The sequence below is a fragment of the Lynx rufus genome, unplaced genomic scaffold (assembly GCF_022079265.1).
Source record: "Lynx rufus isolate CCGP_SWC_20201006 ecotype Redwood Valley unplaced genomic scaffold, mLynRuf1.p SCAF_13, whole genome shotgun sequence".
In the NCBI taxonomy this organism is placed as follows: Eukaryota; Metazoa; Chordata; class Mammalia; order Carnivora; family Felidae; genus Lynx; species Lynx rufus.
The window spans coordinates 10,826,384-10,847,472 of record NW_025814827.1 but is presented as its reverse complement, the minus strand read 5'-3'; the positions used below and the strand labels follow the sequence as shown (position 1 = coordinate 10,847,472).

The window sequence follows — 21,089 nt, the reverse complement described above, 5'->3', positions numbered from 1 at the left end:
AGGTATCATCAACTGATCCTTAAATGTAGCAGATATTCCAATCTTACAGCAAGTCTGAGTTGAACCATCCCATGTAAAACTAAAGGGTAACGGTTTCCCTGACCAAAATTAAAATAATGTAAGGAAAAGTCAGATTACCTCTTAGGTTTGTTGGCATAAACCACAGAAAGGCAAGGATTAAGTGCAGACGCACCTGCTGTGGCACTCCATTTAACAGATGTGTTTATTTTTGTCTCTAAAACCAAGCATCTTTTTTAGAAAAAGCAACTTGGTTTTAGCCAAAGTTATAATTTTACAAAAGGCTCCTTGCCAGACAGTATAGAACCTGCTTACACACTTTTACTTCCAACGCTTCCCTCAGGTTTAAGAGACAGTTTTAGGTTTTCAAAAGAGAAAATAACCTCAAATCCACCTTTAATCGAAAGGATGGGTGAAAGACATAGGCTTTTTTTTCTTCTTCTTTTTCTTTATTGTGGTAAAATGGTAGGATTTTATTAAAGGGCAGGCCAGGCATCTGTTCCTTAAGTCTTCTAAAAAGTACTTGGGGATACAAGGAAAATGTCATACTGGAGTAACAACAGTCTATTCCCTCAGAGAATTCACTGATTTGTACTTGGCATGAGCCAATGAAAATTTAAAGCTCTACTATACTGAGTGTGTTTCTGCATTTGCTATAAAAACTGTTGTAACAGGCAATATCCTCAACATCAGTCAGTATTTCCTTTTATAAAATCCCATAATTCAAATAAAATTAAGTGCCAAAAACTGGTCAAATTATTTCACTGTAATATAATTTTTAATTTCCCTTTATGTCATGACCATCTGCAAACTTAAAGAAATTTTTCTCTGAACATTCTATTTTGAAAATTTGGAGTTAGATTTGATAGTTACAATTATAGCAACTATGTTTATCCTAATGTTAGCTTAAATGCTTATTCTTCCCTCTCTCCCTTTTGATCTTGCTTTTCTGTTTTGTTTTCTTTAATCTTTAAAAAAAAAAAGGCACTATAACAGAGAGAAATTAAACACACTTCAATTCCAATTTCTACTATTGGCTACTAGCTGTATTCTCTTGGGCAGATATTTAACCTCTCTGAGCCTTGTACTAATCAGAGAGGCTACAACATTGAAAAATCTAACTCACATGGGCACCTGGGGGGCTCAGTGGGTTAAGCATCTATCTTTAGCACAGATCATGATCTCACTGCTCATGGGTTCAAACCCCACATGGGGCTCTGTGCTGACAGCTCAGAGCCTGGAGCCTGCTTCAGATACCATGTCTCCCTCTCTCTCCGCCCCTCCCCTAATCTCTCTCTCTCTCTCTCTCTCTCTCTCTCTCTCTCTCGCAAAAATAAATAAACATTAAAAATAATCTAACTCACAGGATCTTGACAGAACTGGAAAACAGCTGCTCAACTGAAAATAAGAAATCTAAATATAACACAAACCACCACCAACAAACTACCATCACCTCCAATTTTTTAAAGATATGGAATATATATTTGATAACTATTTTCTTTAATCAGGTATTGTGTTGTTAAATCCAGTACTTGCATTACTACTTTTGATTTTTAAATTGTTAGGAACTTTTCTTCTCTAACTAAACTAAGCTTTTCACAGGCTGTTAAAAAATGATGCTCTCTCCTCCCCAATGACAACAAGTTAGGATAGTTGTAAGGGTGGTTAATTTGGGGTGTCTGGGTGGCTCAGTGGGTTAAGTGTTTGACACTTAGTTTCAGATCAGGTCATGATCTCATTGTTCATGGGACTGAGTCCCAAGTTGGGCTCTGCTCTGGGTATGGAGCCTGATTGGGATTCTCTCTCCCTCTCTCTCTGCCCCTCCCCCCTTCTCAAAATAAATTTTTAAAAATTAAAAAAAAAAAGGATGGTTAATTTATATTCCAGTTTAAGTTCTTCACTATTGGAGAATCCTTCATGTGCTTGGAAAAGTCCTCATCTCTAAACTAGGAAACTTCAACACCTTAACGAGAATCTGCAACATTCCCTTCATTTTATCCACAAGTTAGAATTGTGATGATGATCAGTGATCATAGGAGCAAATTACCTAATCTTTTGAAAAGAAGATCTAACAGCTGGCTTACTTTCCCAAGCCATTTACTAAATATATAAGCTTTAGAAGAAGCAATATAGTAGCTGTTCTGAAACCAACTTAAAATTACTATAATTCATTCATGAATTAATAGAACCAAAATTATTTTTTTTTTAGGTAGGCTTCATGCCCAGCATGGAGTCCAACATGGAGCTTGAACCATGACCCCGAGATCATGACCTGAGCTGAGATCAAGAGTCAGCCACTTAACTCACTGAGCTACTCAGGGGCCCAAAAATTGATTTTTAGTATAACTTTTTGATATCAAACATTAAGTGACAGAATTTTTAAAGTGGAAGAAATTTCAGGAGCTCTTCCAATTCCAATTCATTCTATCTCCCCTTAGGCATTAGTAAATATGACTATCCACTTTCAGACTTAATAGGAGATGAAACTTTTATAGCCCCTACTGGTAACATCAGTAGGGATGTTGATATCTTCTCTGTTTTTATTTTTTGAAGTTTATTTATTTACTTTGAGAGAGAGAGAGAAAGCACAGGTGTGGGAGGGGCAGAGAGAGAAAATCCCAAGTAGGCTCCCCAATGTCGGCGCAGAGCCTGATGTAGGGCTCGAACCCACAAACCATGAGATCACGACCTGGGCCGAAGTCAGATGCTTAACTGACTTAGCCACCCAGGCACCCCCTTCCCAATTTTAACTCAAATATTGTAAGTTAAAGTCACGCCTTTTTTGCAACTGAGTAATGAAAACAATAAAGCTAATCTTCATTCCTTATAAACTTTTCATCTATTTTGAAGACATTATTAGAGCTACCTGTAGCTTTCCTTTGGCCTTTTTCTTTCAGTTTTTCAGTGGGCATCTTATTTTTCTACCTTTAAAGTGTTGTTCCTCTTTTGCCCCATGTGTATATGGATATATCTATATCTATATCTTATGTAGATGTCTTTACACTTATATATTCTCCTTTTGTATATATAATACATATTATATAATGTATATAATATCAACTTCTGCAAAGATTTGGGTTCTTTTTAAAAAATGTAAACTACATATACATGTAAAAGAGAAATATATAAATGTAAATAAATATGTATGTGTGTGTGTGTGTGTGTGTGTATATATATATATATATATATATATATATATATACACACACACAAATACTCATCTTTTAAAAAGAGCCCCAATCTTTGCAAAAATTGATGAGCTGGTCCTAAAATCCATATGGAAATTCAAGGGACCCAGAATGGCCAAAACAATCTTGAAAAAGAACAAAGCTGGTAGATTCACACTTCCAATGTAAAAGATTCACACTTCCAATGTAAAAACTGAATACAACGCTACAGTATTCAAAACTGCGTACTGGCACAAAGACAGACATGTTGACAAATAAAACAGAATTTGCAAGTCCAGAAATAAACCCATATGTCTATGACCTATTAATTTTTGAAAATGGGGAAAGAATGATCTCCTCAACGGATGGTGCTAGGACAATTGGATATCCATAAGCAAAATATTGAGGCTGGATCCCTTCCTTGACCATATACAAAAATTAGGTCAAAACAGATCAAAGATCGAAATATAAAGGCTGAATGTATAAAACCCTTAGACAAAAACTTAGGTGTAAATCCTCATGACTTGGGATTAGTAAAAGCTTTCTTAGAGAGGATGCCAAAACACAAGCAACCGAAGAAAAAATAGACAAATCAGACTTGATCAGAATTAAAAACTTTTCAGCTTCAAAGGATACCATAAAGAAAGTGTAAAGACAACCCACAGAATGGGAGGAAATATTTGTAAATTATATATTTGATAAGTGACTTGCATTTAGAATACATAAAGGACTCTCAAAGCTCAACAATAAAAAGATAAGCCAGTTAAAAAATGGGTACAGGATTCTAAATAGACATTTCTCAAAAGATTTACGGATGGCCAGTAAATACACGAAAAGATGCTCAACATTATTAGCCATCAAGTGAATGCAAATCAAGACCACAATGAGATACCATTAGGAAAGCCACAATCAAAACAATGATACAAAATGTTGGCTAGGATGCGGACAAACTGGAACCTTCATACACTGCCAGTGGGAATGCAAAGTCATGCAGCTTTTTGGGAAGACAGTCTGGCAGTTCCTCAAAAGATTAAACAGAGTTATTAAATGACCCAGCAATTGCACTCCTAAGTATATACATAAGAGAAATGAATGAAAACATATGACCATATAAAAATTTATATATGACTATTTCCAGCAGCATTATTCATAATAACCAAAAAGTGCGAACAACCCACATGTCCATCAAACTGATGAATAAATTGTGAAAACAATTTATGTTGCATCCATAAATGGAATATTAGTCAGCCATGTAAAGGAATGAAGTACTGACACATACTACAACACGAATAAACCTGGAAAACATAATGCTAAGTGAAAGAAGCCAGGCACAAAATGTATTATTTTTTTGCCTTAGAATATGATTCCATTTATATAAAATGTCCAGAGTAGGCAAATCCATAGATACAGAAAGCAGAGTAAGCATTGCCTTGAGCTGAGGGGGTTAGGCAGAATGGGACAGCAGCTAAAATGAGTACAGGGTTTCTTTCTGCCATAATAAAAATGTTCTGAAGTTTATTGTGGTGCTGGTTGCACAATTTTATAAGTTATACTGAAAACTACTGGATTGTACATTTTAAATCGGTAAATTTCATGGCATATGAATTCTATCTCAATAAAGCTATATGGGAAAAAGAAGCCCTAAGTTCAGTATCATATCCTAAGTAGAGCACTAATTTACCCCAAGATCCTTGTTTGATGCATACAGATTTAAGCATCCACCTACAATGATCATTACAACTGATGCTCAAAAGTCACCCTTTTCTAGTACTTTTAAAATGATTAAAATTTTTACGGTCAGGAAAAAACACTAGTTTTCTGGTACTTTACTGTAGAAGTTTGAAACTTTCAAAGAAAAAAAAAGTTTATTTAACAGAAAGAAATTCCACCAAGATGAAAGTGCTGGGAACCTGCAGGACAAAGGAACACTCAAACGGTATAAGGAACACAGAAAGACAACACAGGATTCTAATCATGTCCCTATTTTTCTAAAGCTGCCACATATCTATTAATGAATGAATTGAACGGTGAACTTCAAAATCTACAAGACATATTATTTGGATCAATAACAACAATTCTTAAAAGACAAAAACAAACAAACAAAAAAAACTTACCCCAGATCTGTAAGTGGAGGCTTATCTCTTCCTCTTCTGTAGCAAAGGTAAATCTGTGGCCCCACAAGACTTCCATTATTGAGATCAGCTGACAATCCAGTTGGAGTAACATCAATACAGATATAATCCCGTGGCACTTCCTCCCCAAGAGATTTAATAATAACTGCAACATCTGTAATAGGTTCTTTTGGTTTAGCTACTTTATGACAGGCATCATTGAAGTGAATTTCTTCTTCCAGAGGCTTTGAAACATCAGTTAATCCAGCTACAACAAAGTAGTCAGCAACACGAGGCCCCTTATCTTCAATCATCTTCCATTACAGAAGGTTACATCTAAAAAGAAAGTGAAAGACTAACATTCTCCTCTAATAAATTAAATAGAAGTGGTTTGTGCGTAAATAAAAATGAAAATCTATAAAAAGAACACCACTTCCCTGATAAACACAGTACTGTTATTACACATTTCATTTTAATATGTAAAATGTGTGGCCTCTTTAAAAAATAGGAATGGATTCAGTACTATTTTCTGAATATAAGAATTTCTGAATACATGAATTTCCATTTGTAACAACGTGGAAGCTTGGATTACCTAAGTAGACAGCACAAACAACAACAAAACACATCTTGTAAATGCACAGACTAACCTGTAAAAATGAAATCCCCAGGGCCTCAAAACACTGAGAAAACCAAAGACCAGAGTGCACCATATGAGCTGATAATGGGTGGGGGAAGTTTGCTGATCTCGTCTCATCGGTAATCAGGGGGTTTGTGTTTTAAAAGGCATTACAGGGACCGGAGACAAGGCTTTGGGACCACATAAGATAGGGAATTAGAACTGAAACATCTGCATAAAGCCAAGAGCTGCAAAGGGCTATATCCCCCGTTAAAGAGTGGATTTAAAAAATCCATCTGCTGGTACAGTGAGATAATACTGGGCCTCAATCTGGGCCCAGCTTTTGGAAGGAAGGAGGTAAAAAGGCTCCTATGTGAATGTATAACAACAGGCCTACTCATATTTGGATATGAAGTTTGACCTTAAGCCATCTCCATTGTCCCAAGAAGCTCCAAACAAATATTAACAACAACTGTGTTCCCAGGCTAGTGGTACCCTGGGGGAAGCAAATACAAAACAGTTCTGGAAGGCAACACCCTCAACCCAGGTTTTCCACAGATAAACCCCAGCTGAAGATGACCTCCTATTCCAAAACTATAAAAACATACAAAGAAAAATCCACCCTGAATGAGTCTCAACAGATACAACAAACAGAGGAACTTCAAATACTACAAGTACTTAGGGCAGAGATGTTAAAAGTAATACATGCTTATAAAAAATTCAAAGAAAAAATACGCAAAGTAAAATTCCATTATGTGTTTGCAAACACTTTAATAGCAAAATCTCCTTCAGGTGTCATTTAAACCTTATTTGTTTCTTTAGGAGAATATGCCCCCCCAGAGTGCGGTCATTGCTTATATAACAGTTATAAGAAAAAAGTTTAATATATAGAGCAGATATTTTCCAACATACGTCTCATGTTAAACTTAGTTTCAATAAATGCAAAGAAAGAATTCCGTGTTCAAATACATTAGGTATATACACTTCATGCCTCTTTCATATATTTATAATAAAATATATAAAAATATTTATGTCTCAACAGTACTTTGAAAAAGGTACCTGTTAACTTTGCTTAGCCCAGGATTTCCCAAGTGTATTTGAACAACTGGTGAACCCTATTTTCCCACTTAAAAACTAGAAAAAACACCCTCAAAACATGCTTTAGAAACTGCTAAATAATTTTCCTTTGTAGACCATAAAATAACTGAGGGCAAACAATTTTTTATGGGGTAGACTTGTTTATAATATAATTATCACCATTTTCATCATAATCCCAAAACTTACCAAATTTCCTATATTGCTAATGCAATGAGTTTTCAGAATTCATGCCACATTTCTTGGAATCTGTATCCATTGCTCAAATATACTCTGTAAATATTCCTACTGTTTGCTTAGAAAACAAACCTAAAGAGGATCAAATGTTCCTACTTCCTTTATATGTATATGACTCCTATGTAGCAATTCCCTTACACATAAGATTTCTGCACAAAATAAAGGGCTTAAACTTTTCAGAAATGGTTCCTAGCCTTACAGTAAAGAGAAAGTAATAACTTGTCTCCTGAGTTAAACACAGAGTAGTCGCTGTCAGCTGACTACATGTAACAGGTGCTGCATGAAAAACAAGTAGTTTTACCCAATTGACCATCTATCCGTTTCTAAAAAGTAGGAGAACAAAAGCACCTTTTTTTTTTAAGGCACTTCTGTATTAAACCTTTTTTCTTCATTTCAGTACATAGTCTTTGTGTTTTTTAATGGCTGCAATGGTATTTAAAAAAAATTTTTTTAACGTTTATTTATTTTTGAGAGACAAAGAGACAGAGCATGAGCGGGGGAGGGGCAGAGAGAGAGGAAGACAGTATCTGAAGCAGGCTCCAGACTGAGCTGTCAGCATAGAGCCTGATGCGGGGCTTGAACTCACGAACTGTGAGATCTTGACATGGGCCAAAGTCAGATGCTTAACCGACTGAGCTACCCAGGCACCCCTGCAGAGTTGTTTTTTTTTTTTTTTTTTTTAATGAATAGAACATTATTGAGCTCTTTCTTTATTGTTCATCGCTTTTACTTTTACTTACTTTGCTAATATTTTTAAATGCTATGATGAATAATCTTGAACATAAACCTATGGCTACAACTTTTTTTTTTTTTTGAGAGAGAGAGAGAGAGAGAGGGCACATGTGAACAAGAGCAGAGAGAGAGAGAGAAAGAGAGAGAAACCCAGGAGGGGCAGAGAGAGGGAGGAAGAGAGAGAGAGAGGTGTGGCTCACCCAAAGTGGGGCTCGAGCTCATGAACCTTGAGATCATGACTTCAGCCAATATCAGATGCTTAATGACTGAGCCACCTAAGTGCCCTGGCTACAATTCCTAGTATTTCTTCAGAATAAATTTATTAAACTAGAATTTCTAGGTCAAAAGTTACGTAACCAAGCCTCTATGTATGTTTATTTGTTTTTACGTGTGCATGAATTTTAAGCTATAAGCTCATGGTAGATACAAATCTTAAAAATACTTTGGTAAAACACTTTCCTTTCACTATACTGAAGACATTTAAATACTCTCCTTTTCCCTAGACTAACTTCATGTTATTTAAGTTTATTTATTTATTTAAGTAATCTCTACACCCAACGTGGGTCTTGAACTCACGACTCCAAGATCAAGTCGCATGCTCTTCCAGTTGAGCCAGCCAGGCATCCCCCTAATTTCGCATTATTTAAACTAAAGCATATAGTCACTATTGCATACTATATAGTTTTATGTATTTCTATGCAGAAAAAAGGGAAAGAGAATGAAAACAATACCATCATGAAAACATACATGTATTTAATACGTTCTTTTGAAAGCTACTACCTTAACTGTTGGAAATAAAAACAGCTATTATACTAATAAGCAGATATTTGAGAGAAATTTGTATGAAAAATTCATTTTGTTATATCTTTCTGATTCACAAATTTTAATGATTTGACCTCATTTACTGACTACAGTTAACTACTAACAGGGAACAAATTATTGTTCTTCATCAATACATATAAGAAAATAATCAATTTTAAAGTGGCACTAAAATCCTCTTACATTTATTGACAGAGAAGTAAATGATCCCAGTTCTCTTGCCTTGATGTTGTTGTTTTCCATTTATTCATTTGGGGAGAGTGGTTAGGAAGGTAAACAAAATATTTTAAGGCACTGCTGACCAAGTATATAATGCCAAGGACATAGTTGGCGACATTCCAGGTGACTTCTTGCAAGAACTAAATGCCCTTTAATTCAGTCAGAAAAAAGTCTATAAAGTCTACAATACTGAAAATGCATCTCTAATTTTTATTTTAAATCAAATGTTATCAAAGTAAGTTTGAGGTTTAGAACCTAGAGGGAAGACATCATTAAAAATTACAAGGCAGGGGCGCCTGGGTGGCGCAGTCGGCTAGGCGTCCGACTTCAGCCAGGTCACGATCTCGCGGTCCGTGGGTTCGAGCCCCGCGTCGGGCTCTGGGCTGATGGCTCGGAGCCTGGAGCCTGTTTCCGATTCTGTGTCTCCCTCTCTCTCTGCCCCTCCCCCGTTCATGCTCTGTCTCTCTCTGTCCCAAAAATAAATAAGCGTTGAAAAAAAAATTTAAAAAAAAAAAAAAAAAAAAAAATTACAAGGCAAAGAAAATACTGAAAATCTTTAATATAAAACTGAACAACAGTATTTTCTTAACTTTTATTTATTTTTGAGAGAGAGAGAGAGAGAGAGAGAGAGAGAGAGTATGAGCAGGGGAGGGGCAGAGAGAAAGGGAGACACAGAATCCGAAGCAGGCTCCAGGCTCCAGGCTCCAAGCTGTCGGCACAGAGCCCTATGCAGGGCACGAACCCACGAACCATGAGATCATGACCTGAGCCAAAGTTGAACACTTAACTGACAATCTCACAACTGTACTTTTTGGCAATTCCATTTAGGCAACAGACTTCCATTGGTGTGTAAAAATTACAATCCTCATGAAAAATACTACATATATATTAAGACAAAATGCCTTGCGTTGCCAAGAACTACCCACAGTTCCTTGGAAAAAGGATTCCTAGTTACACGCAAAACTTGGATCTTTAGTGTAGTGCATGAAAGCAAACCCCCCCCCCCAAATTAGAGGGTACATAGGTAAGTTTCTTTTCTTTTCTTTTCCCCTGGAAGTAAATGTCTTTGAATGCATTTAAATTGGGGGCCACACAAAATAAGCAGTTGATCCAACAGCTCTGTAAATAATCAGTAATAGAAAAACCCTGACATAACTTTACTCAAGTTGGAATAACGATAATACTATGTCATTAACCAGTCATTGTTTTTTAATTCTTCTTTGTTCAACATGATATAGATAGCTTAAGGAGTTAGCTTATAAAATGTTTAAAGCCATCTTCTTAAAATTTCAGATACCTGCTCAGCTAGTATTTCACTTCAAAGTACATTTATTTTCTTTAAGAATAGCAAACAAGAAGGATGTGCTCTCTATTCCTAAAAGGTTTATGAGAACTAAATTAAGAAATCATTATAAGAAAGCTCTTACCCATTCAGCAACTAATGGAGACTGGTTTATTTTTCTCCCTTTATTATTTTTTAATGCTTATTTATTTTTGAGAGAGAAAGACAGAGTACAAGTGGGGGAGGGACAGAGAGAACGAGACACAGAATCTGAAGCAGGCTCCAGGCTCCGAGCTGTCAGCACAGGGCTCAAACTCACGGGGCTCGAAGTCAGACGCTTAACCAACTGAGCCACCCAGATGCCCCTGTTCTTCTTCTCACTTTAAATATCTGCCCAATCTGGGGTGCCTGGATGGCTCAGTTGGTTGAGTGGCCGACTTCGGCTCAGGTCACGATCTCGCAGTCCGTGAGTTCGAGCCCCGCATCAGGCTCTGTGCTGACAGCTCGGAGCCTGGAGCCTGTTTCGGATTCTGTGCCTCCCTCTCTCTGACCCTCCCCTGTTCATGCTGTCTCTCTCTGTCTCAAAAATAAATAAACGTTAAAAAAAATTTTTCTTTTTAAATATCTGTCCAATCAATTCAGAGTCTTTTGTATTTCTTCTACCACTCCAGTAGGTCAAAGTAGTTAAGCATTTGCTACCTAGGCTAACTTTAAGGCCAAGAAAAGAGTGGAAATCAGAGGTAACATTTTAAAGATATATGAAAAACAAAGTTGAGCATAGAAGTCTTGCAAAATTATAAACTATTACTGAAATGGTAAAAGGAACAAAAGTCTCTCAGGGAATGATAAAAAGTCACACGCTCAAGACTTACATATGAAAAGGGCAATAACACAACGGACCAGTTCAACTACCCCTCACTCCAGTTCACTTGAATAAACAAGCTAGAAAAAACTTTCTTTTTTAAAAAAGTAATTCCAGAGTTAAGAATGTAATCTAGCTCATCCTTTCTTATGTTACCAAAACCAGAGACCCTCATTTCCATCCTTTCTAAACTTCATCTCTCATTGTTCTTCCAACCAACTTATCTACTGTCTGACAAATTTAGTTTTGCTCTCTTCCTCTTTCACAAAACACTATTTCCTCTTTCTGGCTGATACATATTCATCATATTTGTTTTTAAACTTAAGTTTATTTGGATTTTCATTTAAACTTTATGAATTGTACAAAATAACCAAAAGGAAAAGAAATCCAACAATTCCATTCACAACAATAAATCTGGTTTATATTTGACAATGTTTCCTAGTTTTCTCGGAGAACAGAAAACTTCCTCTTTTTTGAATGTTTAATTATTTTTGAGAAAGAAAACATGTGTGTGCAAGCAGGGCAGGGGCAGGGAGCGAGGGAGACAGAGGATCTGAAATGAGTTCTGCACTGACACAGTAAGCCTGAAGCGGGGCTCAAACTCACAAACCATGAGATCATGACCTGAGCCGAAGTCAGATGCTCAATCAACTGAGCCACCCAGGTGCCCCCAAAAAACATCCTTCTAATCCTCATGCACAATTACAATATAGGATATCAATATTTATATAGTTATTTAATAAGTATTTTTCTAAACTGCCATAACCTTCATAATTAAACTAAGGGGCCATACAATATTCCATCAAATAGAACTATACACTGTAACTACTACCACATTTTTACATTCCTGGCTAGTACCTAAAGTATGATAGGCAGGTGCTTAAAAAAAATATTTGTGCAAACTGATGCAGTCATTCTGGAAAACAGTATGAAGGTTCCTAAAAAAAGTTAAAAATAGAACTACCCTATGACCCAGCAATTGCACTACTAGGTATTTATCCAAAGGATACAGAAATGCTGATTCGAAGGGGCACATGCACCCCAATGTTTATAGCTGCACTATCAACAATAGCCAAATTATGGAAAGAGCCCAAATGTCCACTGACTGATGAATGGATAAAGAAGATGTGGTATAGGGGTGCCTGGGTGGCTCAGTCGGTTGAGTGACCGACTTTGGCTCAGGTCATGATCTCACAGTTTGTGAGTTCGAGCCCTGCGTCGGGCTCTGTGCTGACAGCTCAGAGCCTGAAGCCTGCTTCGGATTCTGTGTCTCCCTCTCTCTCTGTCCCTCCCCCACTCATGCTCTGTCTCTCTCTGTCTCAGAAATAAATAAAATAAATTAAAAAAAAAAGATTTTCTCTCTCTCCCTCTGCTCCTCTCCCCGGCTTGCACACTCATACACACTCTCTAAAATAAAAATAATATAAAAAACTAAAAACTAAAAAAATAAATCCCTGAAGCATATTATACTAAATGTAAGGTCTTTTTTCTATAATTCAGAATTAATTTTCTGAACCTCGATACCTTAAATACTGTCTGTAGTTGTTGAATGTAGAGCAGACATAGATAACATAGATGATTTGAATCTAGTGACCAATAACCAAAACCATCAGGGCCTTAAGCAAAATTAGAAGTTTACGAGTAAGTGATTCATTAATTCATTCAATGATATTTTCATAACTACTTATTCAGATCTGACACTATTCTGGAAGCTGGTGATAGACAATACTGATGAAAGCAATAGCCTCTGCCTTCAAGGAGTTTCCTAATTCTACTTTTCCACATCTCTTTCTATACTTTTTCTTTCCTTCTTTCTATAACTTTTATTCCACCTCTCATTGTCTTTTCTCCTATCACCCTTCCAGATTTCAAGCGCTGGCCTCCAACCTGCCCAAAGTTTCTGTACGATCTCCCCCCAAAAGCCCCATGCATAGACGTGACCCTTACTTCACTGTCCCTTTCCCCCATCTCCTTGAAAACTGGCACTCCTTCAGTATCAGCATTCTATGGAGATTCTGAAAGGAAAGAAACCTTATTTGTATATTTAACAATAGGGTGAGTTTCTTGCTTTCTTTTTTTTTAATTTTTTTTTGAGAGCAAGCACATACGAGAGGGGGAGAGGGACAGAGGGAGAGAGAGAGAATCCATACTCAGCGTGGAGCCCAATGTAAGTCTCGATTCCATGACTCTGGGATCATGACCCAAGCTGAAATCAAGAGTCAGATGTGCAACTGAGCCACCCAGGCATCCCAAACGTGACTTTTTAAAAATAAGTTTTTTAGGGGCACCTGGGTGGCTCAGCCAGTTGAGTGTCTAACTTTGACCCAGGTCATGATCTCATGGTTTGTGAGATCACACCGCATTTGTGAGTTCGAGCTCTGCATCGGGCTCGCTGCTATCAGTGCAAAGACTGCTTCAGATCCTCAATCTCCCTCTCTCTTTGCCCCTTCCCCGCTCATGCTCTCTATCAGAAATAAACATTAAAAAAAAAAACACCTTTCATAAAATAAAAAAAAAATAAGCATTTTAACCCAAGTTAATGGACTATGTGAGGTAAATTCCTTGAGCAAGGGGGGGCCTTACTTATTTCCTAATTTGGAGCCACCTTCTCTCTCAATATCTATTCCCAAGCAAAAACCAACACACACACACACACACACACACACACACACACACACACACACATCAAAACAAAACTAGGTAATTTGAGAGCTCCCTTTTGGACGATTATTAACCTTAGATTTATTGTAACAACAACAAAAAACTTAAGTTGGGAATAGACATTTATTAAAGGGATATTATTAAGGGGAAAGGATCTTATTACTCATCCTAGACTAATCCCTCATTTTAGAGTCAAAGAAACTAAATACCTAGCTAGTTAGAGGCAGACAAGGCAAGAATTCTTTTTTTTTTTTTTTTTTACATTTATTCACGTTTGAGAGACAGAGAGACAGAGCACAAGTGGGGGAGGGGCAGAGAGAGAGGGAGACACAGAATCCGAAGCAGGCTCCAGGGTCTGAGCTATGAGCCAGAGCCCAATGTGGGGCTCGAACTCACGAACCGCGAGATCATGACCTGAGCTGAAGTCAGAGGCTTAACCGACTGAGCCACCCAGGCGCCCCAAGAATTCAAGTTCTTTAATACAGTATTCTTTACTTGAGGATGATGCCTCCAATAATGGTCAGTAATAGTGACCCAGGGCACATCATAAGACATCTTACAATAAGGTGTTTTGTTTTTGTTTTTAATTTTTTTAATGTTTATTTTTATTTTTGAGAGACAGAGCATAAGCAGGGAGGGGCAGAGAGAGAGGGAGACACAGAATCCGAAGCAGGTTCCAGGCTCTGAGCTGTTGGCACAGAGCCTGATGCGGGGCTTGAACTCACAAACAATGAGATCATGACCTGAGCCGAAGTCGGACGCTTAATTGACTGAGCCACTCAGGCTCCCCCTAAGGTTTTTTGTATCACTTGTTACTCGTCATCATTATGTGGTGAATATATGCCAAATTCTGGGTTTCTTTTAAATATATAACTTATTGTCAAATTGGTTTCCATACAAAACCTAGTGCTCACCCCAACAGGTGCCCTCCTGAATGCCCATCACCCACTTTCCTCTCACTCCACCCCCCCCATCAACCCTCAGTTTGTTCTCAGTATTTAAGAGTCTCTTATGGTTTGCCTCCTTCCCTCTCTGTAACTTTTTTTTCCCCCCTTCACCTCCCCCATGGTCTTCTGTTAAGTTTCTCAGGATCCACATATGAGTGAAAACATATGGTATCTGTCTTTCTCTACTGACTTATTTTACTTAGCATAATACTCTCCAGTTCCATCTATGTTGCTACAAATGGCCAGAATTCATTCTTTCTCATTGCCACGTAGTATTCCATTGTTTATATAAACCACATCCTCGTTATCCATTCGTCAGTTGATGGACATTTAGGCTCCTTCCGTAATTTGGCTATTGTTGAAAGTGCTACTATAAACATTGGGGTGCAAGTGCCCCTGTGCATCAGCACTCCTGTATCCTTTGGGTAAATTCCTAGCAGTGCTATTGTTGGGTCATACGGTAGATCTATTTTTAATTTTTTGAGGAACCTCCATGCTGTTTTCCAGAGAGGCTGCACCAGTTTGCATTCCCACCAATAGTGAGAGAGGGTTCCCATTTCTCCACATCCTCTCCAGCATCTATAGTCTCCTGATTTGTTCATTTTAGCCACTCTGACCAGTGTGAGGTGATATCTGGGTGTGGTTTTGATTTGTATTTCCCTGATGAGGAGCATCTTTTCATGTGCCTGTTGGCCATCTGGATGTCTTCTTTGGAAAAGTGTCTATTCATGTCTTCTGCCCATTTCTTCACTGGATTATTTGTTTTTCGGGTGTGGAGTTCTGTGAGTTCTTTATAGATTTTGGATACTAGCCCTTTATCCAATATGTCATTTGCAAATATCTTTTCCCATTCTGTCAGTTGCCTTTTAGTTTTGTTGAATGTTTCCTTTGCATTATTGAAGCCTTTTATCTTGATGAGGCCCCAGACCAAATTCTGTTAAGTGACTGGTAAATTAACTATACAGTGTTCAACACAGAAAACAGCTAATAGAAACAAATCAAATGGAAAAAAAACAAAACAAAACTACTTACACATTACTGAAGGTCTTTCTCTGAAAATGATGCCAAATCTCAATTTGTGAATTCTGCAAGCCTCAGAATTTGAGAAAGACTGTATTGAAAAGAATAAAAATTGAAGTTAAATTAATCCCATTGAAATATTTCCTCCTAAGATGCCCATGGATACTTAAAGTTCTGTTAATAATGATAATTTTCAAAGAAAACTATTGCATATATTATTTTCATATGCTTAAGACCCAATAAGTAATTTTCAAACACCAGCTCTTCCACAAACACCTTTCAGTCAAGAATAGCAACACACTTAGAAACCAAAAATATCAGATAATGACAGACAGAAAATAAAAGAATAAATAATGGCACAAAAGAGTAAATGTGTACAGGAGCAAGGAGTATAAGAAAGAAAAAAAGGCCTATTTCTGGGGCATAATGTATAGTACCTCACTCGTACAGTAAAATATACATATTTAAGACAATTCATAGACTCAAGTAATTTCCATTAGCAAATTTCAAAGAAGTCAATACTTGAAAGTATTTCCCCTTTATTACAGATTTTTTTTTTTTTTTTTTGGAGAGAGAGAGTGTGCAGGAGGGGCAGCAAGAGGGAGAGAGAGAAAATCCCAAGTAGGCTCTGCACTGGCAGAGTAGATGCAGGGCTCAAACTCACAAACCTGAGCTGAGATCAAGAGTCAGATGCTTAACCAACTGAGCCAGCCAGGCGCACCTGTTTTCTTAATTTCTATGATAGTTCATTATTAGCGTATGGAAACACAATAGATTTGTTATATTAACTTTGTATCTTGCAACTTTACTGAATTCATACTCAACGTGATATGTCAATGTACTTCCTGCAACTATATATGTTAAATTATCTTTCAGCACAGACGCCTATAAATTGCTATTATTTTTAGTGAAACCTTTTATTTTCAGATAATTATAGATTCACATTCAGTTGAAAGAAATAATAAAGATCTGACATATCTTTCATTCAGTTTCTCCCAATGACAATATCTTACCAAACTATAGTACAATATCACAGTTGGGATACTGCATTGATGAATTCACCTATCTTATTTTGATTTACTCAGTTTTACTTGTATTCATGTGGGTTTATGTGCGTATACATGGTTCTATGTAGTTTTATCACATCCGCAGCTTCATGTATTATCATGCACGGTTAAGACAGAACAGTTCTATCACAAGGATTCCTAGTGTTGACCTTTCATAAGTATGCCCACCTTCCTCCCACTCCCCTCAACCACCATCCCTAACCCCTGTGGAGTCGTATATTTTTTACTGGAGAGCACATACATAGTCTATGAAAGGAAAAGATAATGTCTCCAAAAGCAATACCCCCTTACCAAGTAGGTGCAGAAACAAACCAAAGAAAACATGTAAGTATATACGGTGTGAAAGAGACTTGTTGGTCACATTTACTTAGCCATCTGGAACATTATATTTGAACATAATTATACAAACATAAATGCACAGACATATGAACACACACAAAAATATAAGAAAGACAGAGTGATCTCTACTAACATACAATGAAGACCAATCTTCTTAGTTCTAAGATAAATTTTCCTATTACGGATAAATTCTAGACTAGAATTGAGTGGACAATATAAAACAGTGCTACAGGACAACTACAACGGGGATTGCTAGGTGTATACGAACATAAAAAGGAGACTTTTACTGTGTTCAGGTGCAACCCTGCCCTTCACCCAGATATTAGTTGGAACTAAGTAGCTGGTATTCCCTTGGGAATGTGGATCTGGTCTGGAGAGAACAGGAAGAGACTAGAAATTATTAAGTGTTAACGTAGATACCTCTTGTCTCTCCAGACAGACTATAAACAATTCAAAGGCAGGAACCTTGTCTTTTATTTCTTTTGATTCTCTCATATAAATTAAAGTAGTTATAAACACATGATAGGTGTGTAAATATTTATTAAATGAATGAGGTCAGCACAGTAGAAAAAAAGGGGAAAGTTAAGACACCACAGAATCATAGGATTTTATAGCCAGGAAAGGTCCTTAGAGATTTAGGTGCAATTCTTCTTTCTGTAACTGAATTGAGACATAAAAGTTAAATCACTTGTCCAAGACTAAATACATTAATTTATGACTCAATTCTCCTGACTTTTAATTTGGAGTTCTACTACATCATGCTTCAAGAATGGTAGAGAAGAAAGTAATTCCCTGGGGAGATCTAAGTGTTAACTAGTGAACATGGGCTTTGATGGACAAAAAAAAAATTAATAGGTAAGTGGGAGAAGTTAAGCTGGTTGACGAATATATGGCAAACAGCAGGTAAGAAAAGGAACAGTGACCAACAACATGAGAAAAGGAAGAAAGGTGAACAATGATATACAGCAAGAAAATAAAAAAGATGAGGAGGGAAAGGTATAAAAAGAATAACAGTTAAAAAGTGCAGAAATGGAAAGGAGAAAAGCAGGAAATGGTTAAAAGGGATGAAGTGGGAGCCTGGCTGGCTCAGTCCACGGAGCATGAGACTCTTGATCTCAGGGTTGTGACTTCAAACCCTACACTGGGTGTAGAGATTACTTAAAGATAAAATCTTAAAAATAAATAAATAAATAAAGGGATGAGGAAATGTTATCTGGAGAATTTGTAATGTTATTTGCATTCTTTTAACATAGAGAAATTATGAAATTTACCACTCCTAGAGTGAAATTAGATTCCATATAAACTAATGGTGACAACAAATACCAACTCCCAATCCTGTACTGAAAATCTGCTTATATTCACCACTGTGTATGAAATGCAAATATATGGTACACACCAGTCTAGAGTGAAAGGGAAGTCTGGTTTTAAATTTTGTCTCTTGCACCATCTTTTTTTTTACTTAATTTCCCATATGCATACCCCTCCCACATCTCAAAGTTCTTGCTTCCTCTTTAAATTATCATAAGTGTTTTTTAAGCTACTGTCTGAAGTGAACTGTTGCCTCCATTGGAATATTCCCAAAAGTTTCTCTCAAACAATTCAATATCTGGTTTTTCTTCTCTATTTTCAGAGCCATACACAAACTATTTGAAACAGTACTTACTGGCATGATTAAAAATACATTTATATAAAACAAGCAATCTAAAATTCAGCTATATAAATATATAATAAAACTGAAATCAATTGAATAAAATATCACTTTTCTTTTAAATTTTAATGTTTATTTTTCAGAGATAGCACTAGTGGGGGAGGGGCAAAGAGAGAGAGAGAGACACAGAATTCGAAGCAGGCTCCAGGCTCTGAGCTGTGTGCACAGAGCCCTACGTGAGGCTTGAACTCCTGAACTGCGAGATCATGACCTGAGTGAAAGTCGAATGCTTAACCAACTGAACCACCCAGGTGCCCCCAAAATAATCACTTTTCTTAAAAAGTAGACATGTAAGGTTTACAGTGTTGTCACCTGATTAATGTTGAGCATTTCGACTTATTTCATCTTACCACCTATTTAAATATACTTTAAGGATACCTGGGTGGCTCAGTTGGTTAAGTGTCCGACTTCGGCTCAGGTCATGATCTCATGGTTCATGATTTTGAGCCCCGCATCAGGCTCTCTGCTGTCAGCAAGGAGCACACTTTGGACCCTCTGTTCCCCTTCTCTCTGCAATTTCCCCTGCTCATTCTCTCAATCTCTCTCTCTCAATAAATAAATATACTTCAAAAAAATAATAATAAATATACTTTAAACGCCTTTTTAAAAATCCTTTTTTACTTTCCCTCACAAACTATAATAATACATTTATTTGTTAATAACACCTAAAGAGGACTTCTGAGAATTAATACTTGAAAACAACTTTGAGAATTCTGTTATTCTTCTAATTAATAATGATTAATATGATTTGTTAAATTGTAGGACTTACTAGATGATCAATGACTATAACAAACAATTCATACACGAAGAAACCCAAATACTAAAACACATGGAAGAACTGTTAGCCTTGCAAATAATTAAAGAAATTAAACTTTGAGGTATTGCATCATATCCAGTAAATTAACAAATATGAATAAAAAACATTAAATCCAGTGCTGATAGTGCTGTGAGGGAAATAAACACACTTAAAAATTATTAATGGCACTGAAGTAGAATAATTTTTCTGAAAAGTAATCCAGCACGAACTTAAAACTAATTATACTCTTATCAACTAATTCAATTTTGGTGAAATCATCTCAAGAAAATATTTTAATTTTTTTTAACGTTTATTTATTTTTAAGAGAGAGAGAGAGCACTAGCAGGGCAGGGGCAGAGAGAGAGGGAGACAGAATTTGAAGCAGGCTCCAGGCTCTGAGCTGTCAGCACAGAGCCCGACACGGGGCTCGAACTCACAAACTGCAAGATCATGACCAGAACTGGGGTTGGACACTTAACCAACTGAGCCACCCAGACGCCCCTCAAGAAAATATTTAAAAAAAAAAATCAATCTGTTGGCTTGGATTTACAACTGTATGTCTTTAAAGACTCAGAATTTAAAAGGACCTTAAAAATCTTTTGGTTCAACCTCATCATTTTGTTGGAGGAAATTAAAGTATAGAAAGAACTTGCCCAAAATAGCACTGCTCCATCAGTAGCAGAGCAGGACCTGAAACTCCTTATCCCAGATCTCTTGATACTGTAGTTGACCCTTGAACAATGCAGGGATTAGGGGTATCAGTGCCCCATGCAGCTGAAAATCTGCATGTAACTTTTGAGTCCCCAAAACTTAACTACAAATAGCCTACTGTTGACCAGAAGCCTTACCAATAACATAAAGTCAATTAACACATATTTTGTATGTTATATGTGTTATATACTGTATTCTTATAATAAGATAAGCTAGGGAAAAGAAAATGTTCCTAAGAAAATCATAAGGGAAAATACATTTACAGTGCTGTACTTTAAAAATCTACAATAAATAGACCTGCACAGTTCAAACTGGTGTTCAAGGGTCAACTGCATACATATGCCATGTAGACTATTCCAGAGAAGCCGGAAAAAATGACCCAGAATTGACAAGGGTAAGCAGATCAACTTAGTGAGGCTATATGACACATTGTTCTTTCTAAACATCCTGATGGCCAGAACCAGTCCTAGACAAAAGGTATCTTCTCTCCTTTAAAATCCCTTAACAAATTTTCAGTAATCAAACCAACCTCCACGATTTCCCCCTTCTTCTTATTCCCATGAAAATGTATTAGTCCCACTGACTTCTCCCCACTTTTAAATTTATATCACCAACCATGACTTGCCATTGAGACCCAAAATGCCTACTTGATAACTCTACCTGTGTATCTAATAGCCAAAAC

The 21,089-nt window shown here is 36.8% G+C and overlaps 1 protein-coding gene across 6 annotated transcripts in view; it reads right to left on the bottom strand.

Annotated features, from left to right (window-relative positions):
* Positions 1 to 21,089, bottom strand: part of DENND4A (DENN domain containing 4A) — a 135,626-nt gene that overhangs the window by 91,742 nt on the left and 22,795 nt on the right. For all 6 annotated transcript variants that reach the window (XM_047074922.1, XM_047074924.1, XM_047074923.1 and 3 more), the window contains exons 2-3: positions 15,799 to 15,877; positions 5,300 to 5,632 (exon numbers count right to left, since the gene is read on the bottom strand). In XM_047074922.1, the coding sequence (XP_046930878.1) occupies positions 5,300 to 5,610 (311 nt within the window). In that variant the 5' untranslated portion in view covers positions 5,611 to 5,632; positions 15,799 to 15,877. The remainder of the gene's footprint in view (positions 1 to 5,299; positions 5,633 to 15,798; positions 15,878 to 21,089) is intronic.